This window comes from Gouania willdenowi, chromosome 7 (assembly GCF_900634775.1).
Source record: "Gouania willdenowi chromosome 7, fGouWil2.1, whole genome shotgun sequence".
Classification (NCBI taxonomy): Eukaryota; Metazoa; Chordata; class Actinopteri; order Blenniiformes; family Gobiesocidae; genus Gouania; species Gouania willdenowi.
In genome coordinates, this window is record NC_041050.1 from 10314917 (window position 1) to 10342717 (window position 27801).

Here is a 27801-nt window from a genome sequence, read left to right on the forward strand (position 1 = left end):
CAAAAGGAAGCTTATTTGGATGAAAAGAGGCAAAAAAAAGGTTAAAAAATCAACAAAAATGGATGAAAGTGTCAAAAAGAACTTGCAGAAAATGGACAAAAATTTGGAAAAAGAGATTTTTATTGGCAAAAAAAAAAAAAAAAGCTAAAGTCTGAAAAAACTAATCTGTCAATTTTTTTGAAAAGTGGCAAAAATTGGACAAAGGAATTTGCAAAATGGCCAAAGAAAAAAGGTAAAAAGGGGTTAAAAAGATAAATGAATAAATGACATAATTTATATTTTCTCAACAAATAGGGACTATATAAGTACTGGCTCTGAGACCATATCTAATGCTTATTGTGAATTACCTGAAAGTGAAATGGGATTAAACTACTAGTTAGCCCAACGCGTGTTACTGGAAAAACTAGCACTAATCATTTTAAAAACTCAGTTTTTTTAAGGATATTATCAATTTTTTCCTAAATAGTAAAATTAGTAAATATTGTCAATCATTGTCATGGCAATTCATCTGCCTATATTTCTGCAAAACAAGTTGTACAACATTTAGCAACAAAACACGTATGTGAATTTACTTTTGACCAGAAAATATTTGTGAAATTTAGATTTAACATTTGGATTTAGATTTAACATCTACATTTAACATTTTTATTTAAATGTAACATTTAGATTTAACATGTAGATTTAGATTAAACATATAGATTTAGATTGAACATTGACGTTCTATTTTACTAGAAAAAAGTTTCACAAATATTTCTGTAAATCTCGTCACAAGAAACATTAAAAAAAAATCACATACGTGTTTTGTTGTTAAATTTTGCAAAACGTTTATTTTAGCATGCACAACTTTACAATGAATGAGTACAAATTGATTTTTCTTTAGCCTGTTAGCCAAACATTTAAATACTTTTTTCCCTAACTTTGTTAGAGCTGTATTATGAATTTGTTTTACACAGTTGCTTCATGCAGATATATTGATTTTGAGATTAGAACGTAAGGTTTCGTTTCACCATGGCAGTAAATTTTGTTCTTTTTCAGCAATGAATCAGTTGAGTACATACTGTTTCTCGTTTCTATAAGTTGCAATTTAGTCCTTGACCAGCCCTGACATACTAATTTCTCCCTGGTTCTTCAAAAGACATCAGTGGTCTGGTAAATCCTCGCTATTCTGTGGTTTACGCTGATTATTTTTAACCACTGATGTGTCATTAGGCGCTTCGTCCACAGGGCTGATAAATGAACTTTTAAGTCACTGGCATTTGCATGACGTGGCGGTCCCTCCAAGTGTAAACACTGGGAGGATAGATTAGTTCTGCTACTGTGGGTAAAGGAGATTAGTACAGATTATTAACAAACACACTCAACAAAACAAAAAAAAAGACAGAATAACTCTTTCTTTTGCATATAGCTCTGTTTATTAAGGTCTGAATTATCAAACCCCGGCTCTAACAGACAGTGAAACACAAGTCACGACCTATACAGACTCAAGATACAATCTCCTCTGTCCCAATTAAGGTCAGATTTACTGACATCAGTCACAGTTCATCTTAGTGATTATGCTTAAGCTGTTGAGCAAGGAGATGATACAGAGCTCATCCACCCACTGCTAATTGGACTCTCTCTCACTCTGTGTCAAGCTCATTAACCATATAGGCCTACTTATGCTAGATGATAGATACATTTGTCACATTTACATATATGATACCTAGCATTTGAAAAGGCCTGACATTATACAGTACGTATTTCCTTTTCCATAATAAGGGTATTGTGCTGCTGTCCGCTGAGCTTGTCGTTTAGCTGGCACGTAGCAGCAAATGGCTTTCAGTCAGTCAGGCAGTTTTTTTTACCCTCTTTGAAACTTGGCCATGTGATGTTATAGCAGCACAGATTACACAAAAACATGAACCAAACATGGCGCACGGTGGTTAGTGGTTAGCCCCCTCTACCTCACAGCAAGAAGGTCCTATAGGTTCGAGCCCTGGGGCTGACACTTGGCTCCAGGGGCAGATCTAGAAAAAATTCAGTGGGGTGGCAAGAGGGGGGCAGGAAATCATTAAAGGTGGCAACATATAGCAGATGTACTTAAATTACTGAATTATAGGGCTGGGTATCGCTAGGTACCTCACGATGTGATATATCACAATATTTTTGCCCACAATAACGATATCATCGTGATAATCAATATGTTGTGAGAAAATTAATCCATGATACATCACGATAACTGTCGCTGAAGAAATTCAGAATTTATCTACTGCACTGAATCCATTTCACAGGAATTACAAAACAATGTCAATCAATTTCACAATAAATCAACATATAAATCAACCTATTTACGAACACGGATCGGCTAAACCCCTTCTTCAGTCCAATTGTTATCGTCTTAAAATCAACATCACTACTATAACGCTGCGCTTTCATTATTATTTCATTTCCTGATATATAGTTCATCATTTTTACCCAACTGATTTGGTGAATGCTGTTCTGAGCTATGTTTATACCTCTTTCGTCTCATGCGCCACTGCAAACAACGCACTTCGGTGCCACTCTCGCGATACTTCCACATCTTCTTCGTTGGTGTTTTAGAACGGTGGCTCCGCAGTCAGGAAGCGGCAGCGGGGCATTTGCGGTCGGCGGACCGCGACCGCATAGTTCCGTGCCCGTGTGTACCAATTAGGTTGGCAGCAGGGGGGGCAAGGCTTTGTTTTGTCGTGGCATTTGCCACCCAATGCCACCCCAGTAGATCCGCCCCTGCTTGGGTCCTTTCTGTGAAGAGTTTGCATGTTGCAACATGACTGTTAGTATGACTGGAGTGTCTCGATCAGCAGCGTGAAACTCATTTTAGTTCAGGGGCCAAACAAAGACCAGTTTGAGCTTACAGTAAGTGGGCCACAGATTTTAGGTGGAGAAAAAGAGGAATTTCAACATTATTGTGCCCTGGTTTGCACTTCCACGTATATTTATTTATTTCAAACGGACGGATAAAAAAAATGGATGAAAACACATAAACAAATTTCAGCAGAAATCTCTATGAAAAAACAAAAGACAATTTCAATGTAATACATTTGATTCGTTCGACAAGGGATAGGAAGAACCCTGCTTGTCAGGTCCTACCCCCGTTCTTCACCACGAACGACAGCAAAACCCAATGAAATAAGATAAATTGACAAAACAAATAAATACTTCAATCGAGCTGTTAAGAAAAACAGAGAGAGAAAAAAAAAATGCACAGGCACCATCAACGTCTGTGAGTTACACATTCTCCTTCATTTCTGTACTTTTCAAAGATATATCTTTTGTACATTTATAAATGATAAGGTATGTAAGTATATCTGTCCCTGCACGATCTTCACTTAAATGTACCCAATTTTGGGAATTTGGGGAAATTTCATGAAATACAGTAATTTTTGGAAAATTTGGCAGATTTTTGAAAAAAAATTGAGAGATAAAAAAATAATAATAATAGCCGTCATGTTATATAAGAACTGGAAATCTGAGCTCTGCAAATATTGTGGATTTAAATTGTTTGAATTTTTGTATTTGGAGGGGCTGAGATATCTACAACTGAATTAATTAGTTGGTAATTTACAATATTCTTTATGTTTTTCGATAATATTTACTTTGTCGTTGGGCCAAATTTGAATTTGGTCCAAGGGGCTTGCAGTTTGACACATGGATCAGTGATTCTCAACTGGTGGGTCAGGACCTGTACTGGGAGTGTTGCGGACAGCTGGTCAAAAATTTATAAATACTCATAAGTTAAGGCTTATGTCCCTTTTCCCTTAGTCTGACCAGAGTGTAGTATGCTCTGACTCTAAACCAAACCAAACTTAACGTCTCTCGTGTTGGACTTGTCTTTTATTTTTAAATAAACTAAAAGTATATTATATATGTGTGTTTTCAACAGCTATTTTTGAAAAACTTAATTTTGTTGGTTGAAGTCTAGATTGCAGGTAGGAGTGAATGGTTGGCTGTGTTGCCCTTTCCAGGGTGTAGGCCTAGCCCCGCCTACACCCTAAAAAAGGTGGAGATATAGGCACCTGGATCTCCGTAACCCTGAAAGAATGATCAAGCGTGATTGAAAATGAATGAAACAAACAAGTCTTATTATGTTAAAAACCATACACAGTCTGTCAGTAGCACACACATTAAAAATGTGGCCTCTTAGCAACCACAATGTTGGTTAAAAACCCGCAAGTCCTTGAATTTCTTGTTGCGTTAGAATTTAATTTAACAAGCAAATGGATTCTTTTTGTGTTCTCGAGGTAAAAACATTGATTTCTTTTAACTAGGCCTCTCTAAACTGACTGTGTGAATGAATATCTAAGTGTCTTTGATTGTCTCGCGTTTGTGTGTGAGCACTGGGATGGAGTGGCGCCCTGTCTTGGGTGCACCTTGCCATTATTTTCTGAGCAAGTGTGAAAAGCCTACAGCACTTGGATTGAAGAAGTATCAATCGCTGAAATTCTACAATTACAGAATTAGATGTTTCAACTCGATACCGTTTTTAATCGATTGAAATTAAAACCCCAAAGTAAAAATAATCTTCTTACAAAACATGGGGCTTATACGCTGTTTACTTGATTCTTCTGATAATGTTATCTATGGTAATAAATAAACATATTGATTTGCTCACACAGGCAATTTTCATCCATCTGCAAAAGGAAGTCAATATGCACCTTGCAGCGTAACGATAAGGATGAATCATTTAAGTATACATCCGTAATAAAGGCATCATTTGTGTTTGTGCTTTAAGATGAGTATTGCTGATCTGTAATCATGCAGTAAGAACTGAATACTTGACCTGATATGACCATTTATGGGATCACACATCTGATCTTCTTTCAGTTTATTGTCTAAAATGTCAGATATTTAGCTTTCACCTTAAACACACTCTAGCAACACCCTGTGCTAATTAGCTGCTTGTTCAAAAAATACATAGGAAACTGAAATGCAGTTAAATACACTAATGTATGAAAACATTTGGCCAGCAGCACCCTTAAAGACAACACACGCACAGCACTAGTGTCTTTAAGGCTAAGTACAGCTTCAGTCTATCAGACTCATGCAAGTGCTGCATTGTTATTAAGTGCACATAAGATTCCTGTCCCACTTATTCAACAGATTATTCTAATATCATTTCAGAACATTAGGCTGAATTTTTATGACTAGTAAATCAGGGAAGCACATTACAAAATCCCCATGACAATGACAAAGTGCTTTAGAGTAGACTGGAGCAAAATGAATATTTCCTTTTTTTTTTCCCACTGGACTAATTTATATTCTTGGAGATAAGTAGAGGAGCAGGATATTCTGATTTTTTTTTTTTTTTTTTTAATTATTTTTTAACAAAGAACTTCAGAAGTTTGAAAAGCTTAAATTGCGCTTTAACTCTTTGCAATGCAAAAATAAATAAATAAATAATTTAAATTTAATTCAATTCTGTTAAAAAAAAAAAAAAAAAAAGATAACCATTAATGATGATGCCAAATCTTTTAAATGCCCCTAAGAAGAGATTGTCAATTGCTCTCACATGACAGGATCCAGTGCCATCTTGTGGTGAGAGAAAGGTGCTACTTTGGATTTCTGACTCAATTTTCATCTTTGACATGATCAGTTCTAGCTGACAGAGATAATTGTGTTCTATTTTGGACTATATCACCAAAATTAAATTCATACTGCATTGTGATATTTAGTTAATAACTAAAAAAAAAAAAAAAAGAAATGCAAACAACTCTCTGAGATCAGTATAGTTGCAGTTTCATACCAGCTGCTGTAGATGACAGCTAGAAAAAACATCATTGATACAAGTGTAATACAAACTGTAGGTCCACAGATATGTATTAGCAATCTTCTTCCAAATAGGTGTTTAAAGTTCAAATTGTTATAATAATTACATATAAAGGCAGAAATGTTTGAGTTGTTTTTTTTAATCTAATTTTTAATCTAATAAATATTATCTGAAATGCCAATAATATTATTCATTCACAGGTTGATCGTCCTGGTTTGCGTTAAGCGTTACGGCTTCATCAGAAGTCCTCTTTTCCACATCTGCACTCTTTCTGTGCTCCTCCTCCAGTTTCTTGTAGTTGTAGTAATGCATGATGAAGAAGTATATGCCAGGCACCAGCATCATCACACCACATGCATAGTACATGTATTTGTAGTCTCCGAAAATATCCACTAGAGCTCCTGAAAGAGAAAGAAACACACTGCTGTGATCAGAGCAGGGTCGGGGGTCAATTACAATTATTTCTTCAATTGTCCATGTTCAATTATGAATCAATTACAATTACGTTGACCGGCGTTTTTTCTAATTCCAATTACTATTATTATTTTTTCCCTGAAAGCCAATTACAATTATGTTCTCAATTACTAAAGTTCAATTACAATTAATAGCCTAGGATTTGCGCTAGCCTAGCAATAGCATTAGCCTAGCAATAGCATTAGCCTAGCATTAACACTCACCGAGCATTAACACTCACCGAGCATTAACACTCACCTAGCATTAGCATTTGCCTAGCAATGGCAATAACCTAGCAATAGCTTAACATTAACAAAAAGGTCGAAAAAGGTTGAAAAAAGTTGAAAAGGGATGCAAAGTTGAATGGTCAAAATCAGTTGAAGGGATGAAGGGCTTAAAAGTTGAAAAAGCTGAAATTTCCAATAGAAATTAATGGGAAAGTAAAAATGTAATAAGTCAAAAAAGTTAAAAAGTTACAATTACAAAAGCATAAATCTAAGTAACTTTCTGAATTCTTTGATAGTTTTTTATCAAAATCAGACAAACGGTGTAGGAGGAATTAATGCAGATGGAAGAAAAAACAGATAACAATAGCGAGGATGCCTCCTGCATCCTCGCTAATTAAGTCAAAATTGTGATAAATTAGCAATTACGCGATTAGAATCATAATTGACCCCAATCCTGGATCACAGTAATACTTTAGGTTCTTGTTGTTTGTGGTATGATGTTTACCTGATAGAGGCGGTCCAAGAAGCACAGGTCCACACTCGATAATGGTGACCAATCCGACTGCAGTGGAGAAACGAGGAGCTCCCACCAGATCCATTAAAACTTCAAATAGCAGTGCAGAAAGCATACCAAACGCACTACCAAAGAACACCGAGTACACAACCAGACCAGTGTAACCAGTAGCCAGAGGGCACAGGAGGTGACATACACCATTGTACAAAACAGCAAAACTAAAGAAATACTGTATCCTGGGCCTGACCCATTTGGTGTTCCCGATTAACCCAGTGGCAGGTCTGATAAACATGTCCACCAGAGCAAAGATTGATAGTAAGAAAGCTGCTGAATATTCATCAATCCCCAGGTCTTTGGCATAAGGAGCGAGAAAAACCACTGGTGCGAAAAAGCCAAAAAACATTGCCACGTTACCAACGAGATAAATAAGGAAGCCCCGGTGTTTGAAGAGTGAGAAGTCAATGAATCTGTACAAGCATCTCTGACAACTGTTCTCTTTGTCTACACTCAGATGGGCATCTGGCTGCTTCCCAATTCCCTCGACCTCTTCCCCATTACGCTTTGATAATTCAATATCTGGTTTGGGTTTGACAAGTTTGTTGACCGGTCTCATCAGAGCTCCAGCTACGCAGCAGTTCAAGACAATGGATCCCAGAATGAGGAAACTGCCTCTCCAACCGAACGAGTCAAAAAGAAACTGATTTAGCGGAGCCAGAGTGGAGAGTAGAACTGGACTTCCAGTCATTGCCAGTCCGTTAGCCAATGGCCTTTTAGCCTGAAAGTAAGTGCTAATGATGGTCAAGGCTGGCTGCAGGTTGAATGCTAAGCCGACACCTGTTAATGAGAAGAAATTAAAGAATGTAAGGTGATGTAAAAATGTCACTTCAAAAAAAATACAGATAAACCTAAAAATACACTGAAGTATAAAGCTTGTTATTAATAAATGATCAAATAACTGCATACACATATACAGTACTGGTACACACAATTTATAAACATGTATAAAAAAAGAAACAAAATAGAAAAACAAAATCAAATATTGAAGGAATCTACAGAGCTAAATTCTCGCAAACGTCATTGCTTGTTCATGTGGATCTTGTTGGGTTCTTTCTTTCTTACTACAAAGAGATGGATTTGTTGTATTTTGCGCTATATAAATAAAGTTGAATTGAATCATTTTTATCCTTTAATGTGCAGGAAGGTTACTTTAAAAAAAATACTTTTGTTGCAGTTTGACGGTGGTCCTTACATTTTGGTTACTAGTGAGTGGTAAAGTGTTTGCTGAGAGTCCCATTGTCCAGTATATGGAAAGCTGTTTAAGGATACATTAAATACCAGTGATATCAACAATAGTTATAGCTCCACAAGTGCTCAAGTTTGGGGAACAACTTCTGAATTTGGGTTTACTGGTGCACAAGTAGTCTTAACCAGTGAAATAATAAGTGTCACTAGTATTGTGGACAGTAAAAAAATGAATTTTCTTAAAGTTGATATCCGGAGTTTCTGAGAAATCTATGTTTATGTATCGTTCTTTTGAAAAGAGGGAAAATACCTAACTAGTCTTTTACTATGGTCTACTGCTTGTGGTCATTCATATACATTAATGTATATAAGTCCCTCCTTCGTCCTATAGACCCCATACAAATGGAAACAATCGCAGAGTGCGTCCAGCCAATAGGCTTCAACTTCCTGTATTTGAGTCTGTCAATCAAAGTGAATGTGGAACTGTGCACGGAAACAAGGCCGCGCATCACAACAGCAAACAGGTAAATATGATTTTGGCTCTTACCTGACCCATAGACCTATATCAGTGTGACCCGATGTGACCTTGTTATGTTCTGCGATGCGCGTGCAGAAAAGCAGAGGCGTGGCTTCTCGTAGATTGCAGAGGCAAGGGGAGGAAGTGAGGCTGTTTAGGGCGGGACATCGAGACGTTTCTCAGAAACTCTGGATATCAGCTTTAAGTACTGTACTTAAGTAGTAATTTCAACTACTTTACTTGAGTACTATTTACTATACCTGAAAGACAACTATTGTACTTTTTAACTCTACTACATTTCTAGTTACTCTGGTAATTACATTTTCCCACATGTCACCTTTGGTTTTTTCATTGCTTCAGTTCTGATACTGAAAAGTTTCTGTTAATACTCATACAGGTTGTCCCAGTTCTACCAAACCTTCAATACGGCACGCTCATCAACGCAAGAGCCAATCAGAGAGAGGCAGGTCTTGTCTAATAGACGAGTTGTTTTGACCATTGGTTTGGTAAAGAATGACCCTGTTTAGGGGTTTTGCTAGCAATATAAAGTCTGTTAGCTAAACAAAAGATGCACTCATGCCTTATACGCTGGTAAGGGGGTGGAGAAAAGCTAAATCAGGTTTCCCATTGGCTTTCAAAAATGTTAGTACCAATCAGTGTGCTGGATTTGGTTCTAATCCCTCTTACATCATTTGCATTAGCTTCTTTTTCTTTTGGCATTACTAGTACTATTGGTGAGATATTTTGAGTTTACTAGTAACACTAGGAAAGCCAAAAGATTCTAGTGTTACTTTTTGCTTCACTAGTAACCTACTTGTGTACTACTAAACAATAATTAAGTACATGTACTCCAAATTTTCATACATTTTTGTATTATGACCAACTGAATATCAAATTTAAAGGGATTTCTATCCATACACCATTTTAAAATCTACTCACACTTTTGTTTCTATTTTCCAAGAAATGAACTATTTCAGTATCACCAACACGCTGGAGTAAAGTGACATAAACATATTATCTATAGTAGACGTCAAGCCAGATAGAGTGCGTTAGGGTGGTTCACAATATAATGGTGTAAAAAAAAAAAAAAGACTTTCCAAATATTGCCAGATCACATTTTGCCTTGTTCCTTTTGATATTTTGAACATCTGTACCAAAATCGGAGCCAATATAACGTCCGTAAAGGGTGGCACATCAAAGAATGCGTAATTTTCACAGATATCAGAAACTTTAACGATATAAAGGTATAAGTATGGTCATTAATAGTTTCTCCTTGTATTTATGCTTACATGAGTAAGAACATTAGAACAGTTCAAACACTATTCCTGAAAAGAGAAAAAAACTTTAACATTGGGGAAAAAGTGTGCCACCCCTAAATGTGCAGTGATTGACTCCATTTTTGTGAACGTGAAAAAGGCAAAAAGCGATCGGCCAAAATGTGGTGAAAATTAATTTTCTGAACCACCATAATGTGCATTATTGTAACTAAAATGTATTTACCTCCAATTACTCCAACGCAAAGATACAGATGAATAATTGAAGTTCCAAAAGAAGCCAATACCATCCCAGCGCACACCATCAGCCCACCTGCCATAACCACTGGTCTGCTCCCATAGCGGTTTACTAGAATACTGCTAATCGGACCTGCAGAGAGGGAAATAAGAGTCTTGGCTTTTGTTTCTTCTGTTTTTTTTTTTTACAGGTTAAGTATGGAGAGTTCTAATAACTACCACTGACCTCCTGCATACATGGAAGCAAGCATGACTGAAGAAATCCAAGCAATATCACTGTAGGAAACTGAAAAATATTCCTGAATCTCCTTAAAAAAGATGGTGAGCGACTTTGGAAATGCGTAGGAGAATCCAATGGAGATGAAAGAAGCGAAGACGACAGCCCAGCCCCAGCCTCCATCGGGTGGCGTGTAGTCTAGATTGCTTGCTGCTGCAGGGGACATGTTCAATTCACCAGCTGCAAACTAAGAACAAGTACAAAAAAAGAAACGCAACAGAAAGTAAACAACACAAAAGAAAGAAACGCTAAACAGTCAAAGTGTTACACTCCAAGTCCTTGTATCACCAGACCTCACCTCACCTCTGCACAATGTTCAAAAGGGTTTTGTCCAGAGTGTGAACCCTTTGGCTGTGCCACGCTGTGACCGTCTTCCTCAGAAATGTGCTAGTGTGAGGCCTTTGATCTCATTGTGTGCTCACCGGACACACAAACATCACACAGTTGAGCAACAACTCGCTGTCTCAATGAATAACTTAACGAAGAGGACAGTATACATGATAGCCATTGGTACAATACACAAATAATTGTTTGTGTTTCTGGGTGTGGGGGGATGGGTAAGTCAAATGACCTGTAATGACCTCTGAAGACAAACTGGCCAAAATAAATCCAGGAATGTGGGTTGGCTGTTGGGAAAGGCTGAAGTACAATCCACTCTGTGGGAGGTCTTGAGTTCAAAACAGGAAAAACAGCTTACTTTAAGTTACTTTGATAAGAATGCCAAATACAGCTATTTGCTTTTGTTAACTGGCTTTTTCTCTTCTTTTTTTATTTAACAAAAAGTTTAGCATTTTTGAATAGATATATAGATAGATAGACAGACTCTGGGTCCATAAAAATCATACAAACAAACAAACATAAAAAGGTCTAACAGTCAAATAGTTGGGATTTGAGTCTGGATTTAACCAGTGCAAGTGAACTCATATTTTGAGTTCAAATGCTAGAGCACATATGTGAAACTCAAGGCCTGGGGTCCATATCCGGCCCTTTGGAGCATCCAATTTGGCCTGCAACAGAAAGCCGAAAAGTAAAAGAAACCATGAATCATTGCGTAAATTACCAACTAATTAAGTTGTAGATACTGTATGTCCTAAGTAATTCACAAAGTCAATGAAACTCCAAAGTATTAGCAGGGTAGTCTTTTTTTTTTATCTCAAATTGTTAAAAGAACAAATCCTACACTTTTCTTAAAATTATTCCACAAAACTTCCCCAAATTACATAATCACAAAATACATTATTGAGTTGATATTATCAGTGCCGTACATATTATATTATGTATTTAAAAAATGGAACTGTGGAAGTACAAACTAGAGTACAATTATGATTAAATGACTAATTTTCTGCCTAAAGTCTCTGGCCCACTTAAGATGAACTGCTCCGTATTTGGCCCCTGAACTAAAATGAGTTTGACACTCCTGTGCTAGAGTTAAAAGTCGGAGAGCAGAGCTGCTGAAAGCTCGCTTTATCCATTGCTTCATCATTTTACCTACTCACATCAGGGTGCTGAGCAAATAGATCTCAGGCTGAAGGCCACAGCTATAGAAACACTGGGTGAGACAACAAAGGATGAGGAATCTCTTCGAAAATACTGTTTAGAGCTGATGGATCTGTGACATTAAAGCCGCAGTATGTAGAATCATGAGACTTGTATGGAATTAACCACCCACGCCCTTGCCTTTTTATTTTGAAATTACCGGTACCCTCGAGAACCATGGACCTCTAAGCAAATTTTTTCTTTGTAGCAACTAGTGACACATGTAGGGACTTTATGGTGTGTTATTGGAGAATTTGCTGATGTTTTAGAAACATAAAAATAACAAGAATTAGCCTTTAGTGTCATATACATATAGATAAAGGTACATAATGGTATTTGTTCTCTGCATTTGACCCATCCCTAAGGTGCAGTGGATAGCCACGGTGCGTCGCCCAGGGAGCAGTTGGAGGTTAAGGGACTTGCTCAAGATCCCACAGTGTTGGCCCGGGTGAGACTTGAACCGGCGACCCTCCGATTATGAAAGTATGTATCACTCCCTAGTTACTGTCCTCCGCCCCTAAGCTCTCACAAGCAGCTACAGTGATCCCAGATGCCAGTCAGAACAGACCCACACCACTCCACGCCCAGACTGTAAATTAATTGTGCATGTTCTCTCCACCTTGGGTGTGCTTTGCCTGAGTTTACACATGATTTTTCCCCAAAAAAAACTCATAAGGACACACGGACATCCGCTTTGAGTCTGCGCGGACTTCCGTGCAGTCCTTTAAGTTTGGGACTTTAGACTGTTGCTTCTCTACATTGGTATTCCTTTTTTTGGCTCGCTTTACCATGCAGTCATTGTGCTTTACACTGCGATGGGGACTTTTCCTGCTGGAAAACTTTTACTATCAATGGGACGTGTATGCACATTGTCTTATTGTGTCAAGCCAAAATATTACTGCATTGTGATATGCTGCTCATACAGTATATTAATATTCTGTCACATTTTGCTTACAGATCTTCTGTATCTGAGACTGAAGAGAGATTCAAGTTGTTATCAGTGCACTGATCAATTACAGGATCTAATGGTATCAAGTTCCTTTTATGCAAATGTGGATAACTTGTTCATCCTGATCAGTCACTGCTGTGTGACAGATACTCTCATAAAGCCATTACAACACGCCATTGTCAATATTGTTGAACTGCTGATGCGTCCTGCTTTCAACTCATAAGAACAGGTGCCATTACCTGTTATCACTTTCACCATCATTTGAGAAGGAAAGTTTTACTCATCATAAAAGCTCTTACCTTGTTTACGCCAAACCACATTCTAAAGACATAAAAACAATGGCTATGCTACAGGAGTTTTCAATAGAGTCCTGAACAGGTATGTCTGCATTCTGCAGGTCTTTCCTTCTTCAAATTATTGAAATGAAACAAGCGATAAACTCATGGATAACAAAACCATAAAATTAAAAAAAAAAAAAAAATAGAAAAAAACGTGAAATTTTAAATCAATTTAAACTTTTGCTGGTGTTCTTACCTGTGAGTTATTTCACAGGTACTACACACCTTTTCCAGGGGCTCCGAAACGTGGCAGAGCACATGGTTTTATTTTATTATTTTCATTTATTTATTTTTTTACTTCAAATGGTCCACGTTTGTTAGTTTTAGTTCAAATCTACAAGTAGCCTGCTCAGTATTGCATATTTAAGTCTTGTATAAAATGTAAAATAATTAGTTAAAAAAAAAAAAAATTTTTAAATAATAGTGCGTCTTTTAAGACGGCAACACTTGCTTTAAAAATAAATTTAAAAAAAAATATTTAAAAAACATATATACACCTGAACACCCACCTGCACCGTTCTGCAAGCTACACATGCCTACGAACAACCCCATAATACAAAAGTGTACCTTAAAACACAAAACTTACGGTTATTAATGTACTTTTAGATTCCTGTGGGCAGCAGCTGTGTTGGAAATATGGAGCAGAGTGGGACGTCTCGCTCTTTCTTTATTTCTTTCTACTCGCCTTGCACGTATGGCCACGCCCCCTCCCCATGTTTGTTGCGCTGAGCTCGTGCAGACTCAACACATTTTATTCTGCATTATTTATTTTCATTATCAGCCCTTGCTGCGGGTGTGGAGGCTTCTACGTTTTACCTCGACATGTTATCCATGGGGAGACTGTGCTTTTTCTCCAGTTTGACCAGGTTACCCAGTTGTGTAACGTCAAGGACAGCAGCAGCAGCAGGAGCGACATGCGGCCTTCAGCAGCAGCGCGGATACAGCTCACCGCCCCCTGGCGTCCGAGTAAGAGAATGCAGCATACAACCAAGCTATTTCAATTACGATGGATTTCTGTCTTGTTCATTCAAAAAAGTTGCGTCAATTATTTATTTTATTTTATTTAATAATAATTAATATATATATATATATATATATATATATATATATATATATATCCTACTCAAGTAGAAGACGTACTGTTACTTGATTGAAATTGTACTCAAGTACAAGTTCAAGTAAGACATACATCAAATACTAAAATAGTTCTCAAAGTAAAAAAGTTACTCGTTACTTTCACCCCCCACGTTTATTTTTGGTAATAAATCTTGACACGGTTCCCTTGCATACAGTAAACTTCTCATGTAGAAACTTAAAAAGACCAAATGTTGCACGATTGGAACTTCATTTATTTTTCCACAAAGACATCTGTATAAAAGAAAAATAAAAATAAAATAACACCAATGAATTCAACTCATAATAAAAATTAAAAAAAATGATCAGGCTCTAAGTAAAGCTACATTTATGGACTTGGCATGGTGCATTACGTTTAATCAGCTATGATGTGATGCATTTGATTGTTGTTGATTGTGGTCATTTCATTTTATTTATTTATTTATTTATTTATTTATTTTGTAGTTTCACAATGTCCGTTGATCATTTTAAACAAATAATAATAGTTTACTCAGTAACGGTTGGGTGCAGAAATGTAACAAATGACTAATTGTTTTAAAACATACTTAAGTACCATTAGAATTCATTAATAAACAGTAATAAGGTTAGCTCCATGTGGTTAATTCTATTTCTAGAATCCCTGGTCAGTTGTTAATTAGCTGGAAAAGGCAAACAATACACACAAGTTGCACACAAAATGTTCTGTAATTAACATTGAAAAAACTGATTAAAGGAGGAACTAATGATAAAAGTATTTAGACTATTATTCCATAGTATTAAAACATGTTCACATTATTGACTGACTGGTAATGAGCTAAAATCAAACTGGGATAACACAGTGAGTTGTTTTTTTCAACATGTGATTGAGCTTGAATAGAATGATTTTATTGAAATTATTGAATCACTAGTTATTGCACTTTTATCTCCGTTTTAGGGAAATTAACTCAAGGGATTCAATAGAAGATTGATGTTATCAATATTGTGTTAGTGACGTGATCTGACTGTTGGTTTTATTTACTATGCATTTATTGAAGACAGAAGGATACTTTGCTTTGTATTTAGATAAATTACAAACCTCTATTTAAATGTAAACAAATAAAATAAATAATGTCAAATCCTTAAACGTGAATGTTACCTTTAAAAACCAGTTGCAGTGCATGTTCAATGATATTTCTGCTCATGATAGGTGTAATTTATGCCTGTAAAATCCTGCAGAATTGCAAGAAATAATAAACCTTCATGTATTTTGTTTCAGGTGCTGTATGACGGGCTTTGTCCTATATGTGTAACAGAAATCCGCTTCCTCCAGTATCTCCAAAAAAACCAGCCTGGAAAAGTAGATTTTATTGATATCGCCGTACCCGGTTATGATGCATCAAAATACAAGGATGTGACGTTTGAGAAGGCCATGGAGGAAATGCATGTGATTGATGAGAACAATGTGGTAAAGTCATCATCAAATATGTACAAACGTTAGTCACATTGGCAATTATCTGAGATGTGACTTACTGTATATGTGTCATGTACCGACAGGTTCATCGTGGCGTCCCAGCGTTCGCCGTCATGTACGGCGCCGTGGGCCTCGGCTGGTTGGGTCGATTGATGATGTGGTCACCGGTCAGGCCATTTATGAACAAGGCTTATGACATTTTTGCCAAAAATCGCCTCAAGTGGACTGGACGTGGGGACAAGTGCTCAACAGGACGCTGTGAATGAAAAACACGTTGAAAATAATGATTACAATGTGAAATTGACTATTGTTTCAGGTTTCCTGTATGTAAGGTACTGCCCACACCCTTCAGAATTAAAAAAGTAATGTAAAAAAAAAAAACTATAGATTTTTTTATTGGAAAAAAAAAGTCTATAGAAAATATAATTTTTTTTTTTTTTTTTTTAAACAGTGAAGAGGAAATATTCCTGTAATGTAAGTAATGTATTGTCTATTTTCTTCCACAACGATAAATATAGAAATTTAACACAAAGCAAAGATGTAGATTTTATGTCACCTCGATTCATATATTTATTACTTACTGTTTTAAAATTATATTTTCAAATAAAGTAAAAAAAAATTGCGTGTGTGTGTGTGTGTGTGTGTGATTAGAAAGTGAGGGTTAGCACATACAGTATGTGACTCCCTGATGAAATATGTGTTCTGACACAGGATCTCTTAGGTTCATTTAAGTGTTTATTATCATTATTTTTTTTCAATATTGTTACAAATAAAAAGGTTTCTTTACCTGAAATGAACAGTATTTACATAATGTAGAACATCTTGGTTTAGACAGATTAGTCATCATTATTTTAAAGCATTTTAATGTGTTTTACTGTACATAATGTGGCTGTATTTAGAAATTGCTATAGTGTTGTAGTTGTTGGTCACATGAACCGGTACATGCCGGCCTCAAATATAGTTTCTATGAACTGAGTTTCCAATAATGTGACAGCACAGCCTCTTTGCAGTGAAGTGTGTGTGTGTGTGTCGTGTTGTTATCAGCTTTCAGGGTCTTAAGTAGCCTCCACCCCTTATGGCTTATGACCTCCCATTACATTGGCTCTCTCAGTACACACCCACCCTCCCTGACCCACATCAACCAATAGGATTACAGACATTCATGTAGGAAAGACTGATTTATGTGTCAAAACAGAGGGAATGTTGGTTCTGGCCAGTTGTTTATGTAGGTTTTTGAATATGAGATAGAAGACGTTTGCTGTGAGAGAAAGGCAATCACTGTTGTGTTGAGGTAAGTCTTTATTATTTGCTTTCTACATGTTCCTCCTCAAGGTTAAGCTTGGATGTTAGCTTCATTGGCTCATAACCTTCCCCTACTTACATGAAAAGAGCTGTAGTAGATGTTTGACAATGGTAGGTTGTCTATCTTTCCCTCACAACTCACTGTACAGAGTGTTTTTGAGAAGTCTTTTCCCACTAATAGTAAATTACCTTTTATTAAGGTGATAATTGTAGTGTAAAGCAGTGTAAATGGCCAGCAGGGATGTATAGTGATAGGGCATCATGTGTTATTTAGAGACATCCACTCAAAGGTTTCATGTTTCATTCATAAGGTGACACTGTATTCAAAAACAACGAACGCACAAGGTTATTGCAGCTCATCATACAGCATGTGTACACATGATCTAGAGCAGTGTTTCTCAAATGGGGGTACATGTACCCCTAGGGGTACGCAATGACACTACAGGGGGTACTTGAGAGAGAGAGAGATAGAGAGGGAGGAAAATGAACGAATAAAATGTCAGTCTTGGTTCCACCCCAGGCATGAGATGACCGGAAATTATAAAAACTATAGAAAATCTGTTAAGGAGCCACCAAAAATCTGTCTTTTTCCACCTTACGGTCAGGACCCCAAATTAAAATTAATTGTTAAAGTTAATTAAAAGTTATTTCACTGATATATCTAGTTAAAATAGAATGCAGTAAAAAAAAAAAAAAAAAAAAAAGAAATGTATATATGAGCGCAAACAATCAAAAACTAAGTCTATTAAAAAAAATGTGTTTTGGGTCGCCAGAAATGATCACTCATTCTGTCTTGCTTAGCAGTCCAGAGAAAATGGCTTACCTTTGATATATTTAGCATGTCAAAGCACTGAATTAGAAGCAACAACAGTCATCTACATATTTTACATTGTACACATGTAACTATTTAAGTCAACAACATCCTTCGTCTTGGCACATTCACAGCTGTATGGTCTGAGACTCTTTTATTTTATCTTTATATATCTTTATTTTTTCTTCTAGGCTATCTTTGATTCTGCTGCTACATCTTAGCTCAGAGTAAGAAACGTGGCACAAAGGGATCCCAGCTGTCTCACTTCACCGGGTCAGGCATGGGTCGCTACCTCAGTTTCAGCTTCTGTAAAAGCTCTGTGAACAGGAAACTAAAGTCATACTGCAAAATTAGATATATTTTTAACCTTCTCAGATGTGACCATCATCTCACCAAAGCACCGGTATGCAAGGACTCAAACAGATGGGAACAGCTATTGTCTTTTCAATCTCTCAAATTGGCCAGAAATGCTACTTTTAAAAGACTCAAGTGTAGTAATAGAACAACTTTCTGGGTCCTGGGAGATACTACCAAGGATGTAAAACATCTACAGATTGTGCGTTTTTATTCATCTTCTAACAAGGAAGCATCCAAACCTGATAATCCACTTGGGAATATTGAGCATTCACAGAAAGTTCTTCATCCAAGATTCCTGGGAGAACATTTTGGTCAAACCTTTATTCGTCTGTCTAACCACATTAATGAGTATTTCAAGAAAAAGGATGTTGTAGTACTTGCTAAAACAGGCAGCACTGTGGTCACATTTGCTGAATATCCCAGTAGGTCCCAAAGACGTAGGCAGAGTCATCAATCGAATGTACAAACCGGAGAAGCAGCAAAACCTTTAAAGTCCAACAATGAACAGGAAAACACAGGGAACCCTCAGGGAACATCAGGACTACAACTTTTTCATATCAGCTCGCTGGCAACTAAGTTTGGTGAGAGCTACAGTTATGTGGCTCAACACATCAACACAGTGTTTCCTCATGATTCCACAAAGGTTAAAAGACAGGACAGCCTGGAGGACATTACCACTAATAGAGGGACAAACAGGAAACTGAAAAAAAGAAAACCTCAACCCCCTCTCACAACAAACATCACAGAAGACAAGGTGTTGAATGTCCAAACAAGTGGTCAACAAGTAACCGTAGAAGCAAAGAATGCCACCAGCAATTGGGAGGAGGGATACCAGTACTTTGCAAGACACATTAATAACTACTTCAGTGCCAAAGGAACAAAGAATGAATTACAGAAAAAGACTGAACAACTACAATCGGCAAAATCTACCTCACAAACCAGTACTACCTCACAACAAACCAGTGGCTCTGAAACCAGAGGCCTTTTCCACAGCAGCCCCAGTGCAACCAACTTCGGCGAGAACTATTTTCAGACCTCCAGTCATATCAATCATTATTTCAAGGGTCAAAGTGAAGTGGACAAGGACTACGTTAAACATCTACTTACTGACACTCCTCCACCAGAACATTCTGAGAAAACAAAGCCTTCATCATTTATTGATTACCTTCGCAAACCAACAAGTGCCATTCCTGACCTGTTTGGTACCTATCTGAAGATAGGGCCCATGGGCCAGACAAGTAAATCCAAATCTGCTCTGAGGTCATCACAGGCAATCGTAAACAAGAATGTAGGTCAAGTTGTTCAAAATTGATTTGAGAAATTGTCTATTATGTAAAACTTTCAGTGAAAAGTTTGTTGTGATGTCATCAGATCGTCCTGAATCCAAGGAAGGCAGAAGAGGTGACATACGGAATAATAGAAAGTCTTGGCCTGGTTTCTTCTTCAGATGGTCTTACTGCGTGCGTGGAGGCTCTCAATGAACACCTTTTTCGCTATCCGTCGTGTAAAGCCTTGATCTGGCAGGTCTGATCAAATTTATGCATCGAAGTAACTACATAACTCAACGCTGGCATTAATGACAATATTTGTGTGTAGGAAAAAGTGCCTTTGACATTACTGAGATACAGACGCTATTATCAACACCACCATGGACTGCAGGCGGCCTTAAGAGAGACATTGGCGATGATTGGACACGTAGATCCAGTCAAAGGTCGGGGAATACGAGTGCTCTCGATTGATGGTGGTGGTACAAGGTAAACACAAGGCTTATTGAACAAATGGCTTTGCAGTAGTGAATGAACATTGCCTTCAGTGTGGCTTATGTTTTATGACTTAAATCAAAGAAAGTTATGAAGCTACATTTTAAACCTGGCTAAAGTAGACTGTTCACATGTACAAAGGCTTATTTAAAACCATAAAAACATCATTATTCGTAGGAAATTATAGTTGTTCAGTCAATTAATTCATAAACACAGGCATTGATTGATGTCATCAATGATTCTTTTGAATCCTTTAATTAACCACTAACTTAAAATGATTCAAATAAAACTTGATTTTTAGTAAATGTATATTTTAAAATGTATATTATAGTTTCATTCTTTACTTCAACGTTAGTCACTAATTTGACGCAAATTGTCAACTTTGGTGTCATTTGTTACTTGAGTATCTGTTTATTGGTTTTGTGTTTCAGAGGTGTTGTGCCCCTTCAGGTTTTAAAGTTACTTGAAGATGAAACCGGCAAAAAGATTCATCAGCTCTTTGACTATATCTGTGGAGTGAGCACAGGTGGCAAACGGCATACTACAATTTAGATGTTTCAACCTGTCAATCTAAAGCCATGTATGTGTTTTCAAATTGACTGTCATCTGCTTTTAAAGGTGCTGTTTTGGCTTTCATGCTGGGTCTGGCCCATTTTTCTCTGGAGGAGTGTGCCGACATGTATCGCCGATTTGGTTCCGAAGTGTTTCGGCAGAATCCATTGGTTGGTACAATGAAGATGGGCTGGAGTCACTCTTACTACAACACAGAGACCTGGGAGGCCATATTACAGTATGAAGATAATATTTCATTACCAAATTTGTTCAAAGGTACCTGTAGTGGGAATGCATATAACATAATATTTATGACATTTTTACATGGAAATACAATCCATGGGTAGCGGCCAATGTTTGACCAGTCATCGTTGATTCTGGTACTGCATTAGGTCCCACCTGATATCTTTCATTTTCCTCTTTATTTAGGTTTTTATAGTGGTTTTTCCTCCCATTTTCTTTAAAGGGGCGGTATTATGTAAAAATAACTTTATAATGGTTTTTCTACAGTGATATACATCTCTTTAGCTTAATTCAGAGGGCCAAAGTTGATTAAGTTCTGTTCTGCTGTTGTGATAAACACAATCCCTGAAGCGCTGAGACAGACTCACAATCACAATAGCCGCTTACAGTAAATAGCCATGTGTTTTGCTGTATTGCACAGTTTTTTGGATGAAAACATTAAGTGTGGATTGCAAAAAGAAAATTGCTTTGGTGATCACTGATCTCCCTCGCAAGAGCGAGGCATGAAGTCAGCGTTTACAGTCACACCTACTCATAAATATACATAAGCAGGCCCCAAAACAGCCCGTTTATTGAACTGCTCAGATAGTCACTTTTCAGAGGGCTAAAACTCTGGAAAACAAACGCGTTTGGGAAAATAAACCTCAAATACTATGTTGTTGGGGTTCTTACAACAAATAGAAATGGGTGAAAAATAGGATAAAACCACCCCTTTAATAATGTTTGATATAAGCATAATGGTAGCGACCGTGTCTCGCGAACAAGCTACTTTTTCTCTTCCTGGCTGCTCTACAAGGATTTTCAAAGGGAATAACCCGACTAAACCTCTAGTAATATATGATTTTTTGTTAAAACTTACAGGTAAAATTCACTGCAGGTGCCCTTTAAATACACTAAAAACTGATTTTTCTCTCTGAATGCATTGTGTTTTTATCCTGCTTAGAAAGAAGCTAGGGGACAGAGTGCTGATCGCAACTGCAAGAGATGAATTATGTCCCAAGGTGAGTTCACAAAATGTCATTGTTAAGATCAAGCTCAGATGAAATAATTAAAAAAAAAAAAACAAATCAATAACTATTATTGATGTTGTAACATGTATTTGTTTATGTATAGATTTTAATAATATTTCATATTTTCTTATTTGTGGTTATACTTTTTCTTTCTACTTCTGCCTTTTTATTCGGACTATTTATGCCGTTTTTCTTTTTGCTGGTAGCTGAAACCTGATATCATTAAAAAGTGTATAACTACAGTACATATAGGGACCAATGTCCCAATAAAACAAATATACATGTACAGTATTGCTACTGGAAATGACTGCTGCATCACTGTGATGTGCAGTTGTTGTCTCAATGGCTGTAAAACCGTGCCAAAACGTACTTCATTTTTTTTTTTTTTTCAAATAAATGTTCATGTTTTGTTTATTGGTTATACACATTGATGTCATTTTATGTTCATGTAATACTTTCTTAACAGTTGAAAGAGTTAAAAGCATGACAATGCAAAGTAAGTTATCATTGGTTTGATTGCGTGTTTTGATGTGATGTGCTCAGGTTTCAGCAGTCAGTGCAGTAGTAAACTGGGGTACGAGCCCTAAAGCCTTTGTCTTCCGCAACTACAACCACAAACCGGGTTCTCTCAGCCGCTACGCCGGGGGCTCGGCCTACCAGATGTGGCAGGCGGTGCGGGCGTCATCTGCTGCTCCGGGATATTTCCAGGAGTTTCCACTGCAAAGTGACATTCACCAGGTTGGAAAATAAAGTCGATATAATTAGAGTCCCGATACAACCCTTTCACCTCAGATATTGCATCGTTGAGTATTGGCCAATACTGATATTGATCCGATACAATATGAGCTTGGATCATCCTTATTTTTACTTCTTATTTTGTAGTGTTGAATGTTGTAAAAGGCCTGGTGAAGTGATATTACTCAAATAGAAAACAATAGTCAGCAACAGTAAGTATGAGGAAAAATTGACACATTTGTTATTTTTCGGATTAGATCAATTTTTACCTTAAACATAAGAATATTTTACAATTGAATAAAATTAACTAAAGAAAAGCAAACTACAATGAGTGCTAGTATCAGAGATTGTAGATGCAGGCCGATATAATCCAATACTTGTTTTTATTATGATATCGGAAAGATACCTGACATATTGATATCGGATTGGCTCACCCTTGAATATTGATTTAATTGATTGATTTAACTGAACACAACAGCAGTGTATTAACTAGGGGTGTTGAAATAAATTGATTCGGCGATATAATACAATATTGCATCGCGCGATTCTCAGATCGATTCAAAATGTATCCATATCGATTTTTTTTTCAATATTTTTACCATTTTTTTTTAGTATTTTTTACCTTTATTTAACCAGGAAAGTCTTTTCCTCTGCAGGAGACATTGTAACTGCACTAAGAAGTGTGCTGAAACCTGGGCATGTTGACCAGCTTGTGTTTTTTCAATAAAATCTAAAAAGAAATTTGTTGTTCTTGGCATATACATCAGTTAAGTTGCACTAAAGCCAAAGTTGGTTTAAAAGCCACAGGCAGATTGTATATTATTTTTTTTATTTTAAGTTGTGGGCACATGACATGTTAAAGCCAATATTTTGTGTGTAAAATATGCCAATAAAATATATTATATATCCTCATGAAGGTGTACACATTTACAGATTAGTTGTTTCTTAAGTCATATATTTAAAAAGAAATAGCAATAATCGCCATTATATCGTGATATATCGTATTGTATCGTACTGTGACCTATGTATCGAGATACGAATTGTATCGTCCGATGCCAGCAATGCACACCCCTAGTATTTACCACAATCAGATAATAATTAATTAGATACAATGAAATAATAATTAATAATAATAATTTAAAAACAAAACAAAGCAAAGAGAGAATAAATGGTTACAAAATCCTACAAGCGAAGGCTGTACATATTCAAAAAGTAGTAGGAGCAAGTATAAACGTATATGTTCCTATAATATCTAGTACTACATTATTTCTATACATTCATCTTCTTATAATATACACATATTTACACTATAAAATGAGACGTAAATCATTGATATATATCTATTTAATTATATAATTCATATAACCCACTATACATTCATCTGTCCAAAGACATGCATTAGTATATACACAACTATTTACCATTTATGCTTCATGAAGATGCATTTATGTTTAAATTGCTTTAAATTCAAACATTTTTTTTATTTCCACACACAAAAGTTCCACAACCTGACACACAAAAGCTTTTTTGTTGTTGCCCGTACGTGTATATAATATATATAAATCATATAATAATGATTTAAAAATAATAAATGACATATTTTACATTCCAGGATGGAGGAATACTGCTAAATAATCCCTGTGCTCTGGCTGTCCATGAGAGTCGTCTGCTGTGGCCCAAACAGCACTTTCAGTGTGTACTGTCCCTTGGTACCGGTCGCTATGACAACGCAAAGAGGGGCCCCGTCACCTCCACCAGTCTGAGGGCCAAAATTAGTAACCTGATCAGCAGTGCCACTGACACAGAGGGGGTTCACACCCTCCTGGATGACCTGCTGGCCCCTGATGTCTACTTCCGTTTCAACCCAATGCTAAGTGCCGTTGTATCACTGGATGAGAACCGACCAGGGGCAATGAAGCAATTACATACAGACACACAAAACTACCTGGAGCGAAATCAACCCAAATTGGCCAGGCTGTGTTTGGTGCTGGGTGCAGAACGCTCGACTGTGAGCAGAACCAAGGATTGGATGAGTGAGAGGGCATGGGAGATGAGACAGAAATTCATGTGAGATAAATACAAAACATCATTTGCACAAATGTTTTCTGATAATAGTTGGTATGAGAAGAGAAAAGAGACACAATAATTCAAACTCATAATTAACCACAATATAATCAAAATACAGGATTAAGAAAGACCGAAAAGGCGAGAATGTAATCTCACTCGTAAATGTTTTGATCACTTCATGACAGCAACATGTGTCTGAATATAATATGTTTTCAGCAACTCTACCTCACTTGTCTAATACAGTGTGTAGTACCTTCAGATCCCACAAGGGGGCAGTGACAAAACACTAAGTTCTGACTTCCTGTTGGTAGCCTTGACTTCACACACACTAGTGTTTATTTGTTATGAAGAGCATCATTCTCTGAAATATGGAAACAACATTCAGGGTTTTCAGAGATGAACTCTGACACTGGAATTACACAAAGTGTTTTTTTTCCACTTTATCTTGTTTTTATTTATTTATTTATTTATTTTTCTTTTACTTGACGTAAATGTGATTACCACAAAATAAGCACTTTTGCACACTTTATTTAGCATGCTTTGTAGACAATGCATTTTACTCCAGTACATGCTGTATGTGTATAAATGTAGCATGTATCCATCTGGAAATATAATTTATTTGAAATACATATATATATATTTTAAACCTTTCTCTTTTTTTGACTTAACATTCGTTTGCATTACTTTGAAGCTGTGAAAAAGTTCTGTATGATATGTTACTCCATCATCAACGAGCATTCACATTGGTGACTATTTATTTATTTATTTTTGTTTATTGCATGTGTGATATGCAGGGTTAGGGTCCATTACATTTTTCATTTACAATTAAGTTTTCAATTACCCATGTTCAATTACAATTCAATTACGATGACAGTGACCAGCATTTTTTTCCAATGAGAATTCATTTACAATTATTAAATCTATCTATAAAGAAGGGACTCTGTCTGTCTGTGTGTGTGTGCGTGTGTGTGTGTGTGTGTGTGTGTGTGTGTGTGTGTGTGCGTGTGCGTGTGCGTGTGCGTGTGCGTGTGCGTGTGCGTGTGTGTGTGCGTGTGTGTGTGTGTGTGTGTTCCTCAAATGTCTCTGCGGATCAAGATCAGACTGCCATGAGACTTTCAACATGGCTGCTGCTTGGTTCAAGAGTGTGCAACGTCTGATTTGTTTGGACTGCAATGATACCGTTAATAGATTATTTCAGTTACAATTAATGATTACTGAGCCTGAAATAAATTCAATTCAATTAAACTTTATTTATAAAGCACAAAGTACAAGTCATCTCATAGCGCTATCAAAATATAGAATTTGTAATAAAAAGGAAAAAACCCAACAAATCCACATGAACAAGCATCAGCGACAGTGGGAGGAAAAAACTCCCTTTTAACAATAACCTAATAAAAGTTAACTTTTCTCTTGTGTTAGCTTTCTGTTAGCGTCTCTCATAATAACGGGTCCTAAATCAGCTGTAAAATACAAATATGTATCATATAATTTTTTTCCTATCTATTGGTTACCTTGTTAGACTTCCTAATCAATGAAACAATGGGTTCTAATATTTTTGGTGTGGGTGTTTGAGCTTTTTGTGTCAGTATACCCCGAGATTTAATTTTATTTCTTTTTAAATGGTAAAATGTGGTAAAGCTTGATATGAAACATATTTTGAATACTGTTCACTACATCTGAGTAGAACTGTACATAGAACTATAACATGGTTCCCCAGTTTTGCATTAAATTATATTTGGCACTTTTTTTATAGCATTTTCATGGCAATTACTCTTACAAAGTCAATTATTTAAACGTGATTCCAATTTAATTATGATTACGACAGTAACAGATTTGGAAAATTTCAATTACAATTACGCCATAATTGTTGTGGCTCCAAAATGACGACACAGGCATGGCTTCTCAAAGAGGGGCGCTTTACTTGGGTGAATGAACGCCGTGAAAACTACAGGACATGAAGTACATACAAACTTTAGACAGATAACTTGGTCACGGGTAACACATGTACTAAATAAAATGAACTACCTCGTGGCCGCCTGTCACTTCGGAGGTTCTTGGGCAGATAGTCTTAACAGTCTTGTGCATTCTAAATTGACATACAATAATTAGAACAGTAGCTTACACATTTACAGAAAAAATCAAAACAATAATCTCAAAATACCATGTGCAGCTGGCCTTGCTGCTGCAGGTTGCTCAATCAAAGTCTCTTGCATTTCCGGGTGAATGCAGGTCTCACAGCCTCTTATACTAAACTAAAACCTTGCGATAATAAGGGTGGATCACAAAATAAATAAAATTTCACTTCATAGCTAAATAAATGTATCTTATTTAGAAAATACAACATATTGTTACACTATAAACTATAATAATTTTCAACAAAAAATATTTAGCCTTTGAAACAAAAATTATTAATGTCTTTAAGTGCAAAGTAATTTCAACGGCACTTACAATTGTAATTAATTATCAATTACACGATTATAATTATAATGAATGTGTCTTATTTGTACGGTTGCCGTATGGACAACCCCCGGTCCAATTGGTACGGTTAACGAAATATACATACTTAGTGTCTCAGGGTTAGGGTTAGGGTCAGGTTAGGTATCGCGTGACCTAAACTGGCCAATAGCGGCGCTGCGTATTGATAGAATATTGGTATAATGATACGGCAACCGTACAGATAGCCACTACCACTTATAATTGACCCCAACCTTGGTGATATGTATGTTTTTTGTTTTGTTTTGGTCTCTCTGAACGAGTCCTATAATGAATTGGGGCGTGTTCAGAGTAAATCAATCCTTGTTTACTGGATAGACTGGGATTGAAATGACGAATTATTATTGCACCATTAGGTAAACACAACACATATTTGTGTCCAGGTTATAAAAGTATCTTTTTTTTAAAAAAAAATGTCAGCCTTCTTCACCAGTTTGTCATTTGAGAAAGTAATGCCATCACTTGTGTGTGGTTGCTTCAATCTCCCCATGTGTCTGGAAGCTTTGCCGTCCCCGTTCACAATGGACAGACTTTGTTCCTCACAGAAAGGCTTTGTGTG

At 36.6% G+C, this 27801-nt stretch overlaps 3 protein-coding genes across 7 annotated transcripts; 2 read left to right on the forward strand and 1 right to left on the reverse strand.

Moving 5' to 3' along the window:
- Positions 1–5909: 5909 nt before the first annotated feature.
- LOC114466824 (monocarboxylate transporter 2-like) lies at positions 5910–16110 on the reverse strand. Of its 5 annotated transcripts, none has more exons than XM_028452612.1 (5): positions 15972–16110; positions 10476–10713; positions 10239–10382; positions 6971–7813; positions 5910–6186 (listed from the first exon to the last, which is right to left on the reverse strand). In XM_028452612.1, the coding sequence occupies exons 1-5, from the start codon at positions 15999–16001 to the stop codon at positions 5972–5974; spliced, it is 1470 nt and encodes a 489-aa protein (XP_028308413.1). In that variant the 5' UTR covers positions 16002–16110; the 3' UTR covers positions 5910–5971. The 5 variants fall into 5 exon arrangements, with proteins under 5 accessions (XP_028308413.1, XP_028308414.1, XP_028308415.1 ...); XM_028452613.1 differs by lacking the exon at positions 15972–16110 and adding an exon at positions 14166–14287; XM_028452614.1 differs by lacking the exon at positions 15972–16110 and adding an exon at positions 13936–14171.
- On the forward strand, positions 13762–16433 carry LOC114466826 (uncharacterized protein At5g50100, chloroplastic-like). The gene is made up of 3 exons (XM_028452617.1): positions 13762–14315; positions 15718–15906; positions 15996–16433. The coding sequence occupies exons 1-3, from the start codon at positions 14172–14174 to the stop codon at positions 16176–16178; spliced, it is 516 nt and encodes a 171-aa protein (XP_028308418.1). The 5' UTR covers positions 13762–14171; the 3' UTR covers positions 16179–16433.
- Positions 16434–17054: 621 nt separating this feature from the next.
- Positions 17055–25659, forward strand: LOC114466823 (calcium-independent phospholipase A2-gamma-like). Its single transcript, XM_028452611.1, has 9 exons — positions 17055–17203; positions 18217–19670; positions 19754–19906; positions 19979–20136; positions 20574–20668; positions 20761–20932; positions 21881–21938; positions 22491–22685; positions 24295–25659. The coding sequence occupies exons 2-9, from the start codon at positions 18306–18308 to the stop codon at positions 24751–24753; spliced, it is 2655 nt and encodes an 884-aa protein (XP_028308412.1). The 5' UTR covers positions 17055–17203; positions 18217–18305; the 3' UTR covers positions 24754–25659.
- Positions 25660–27801: the final 2142 nt, after the last annotated feature.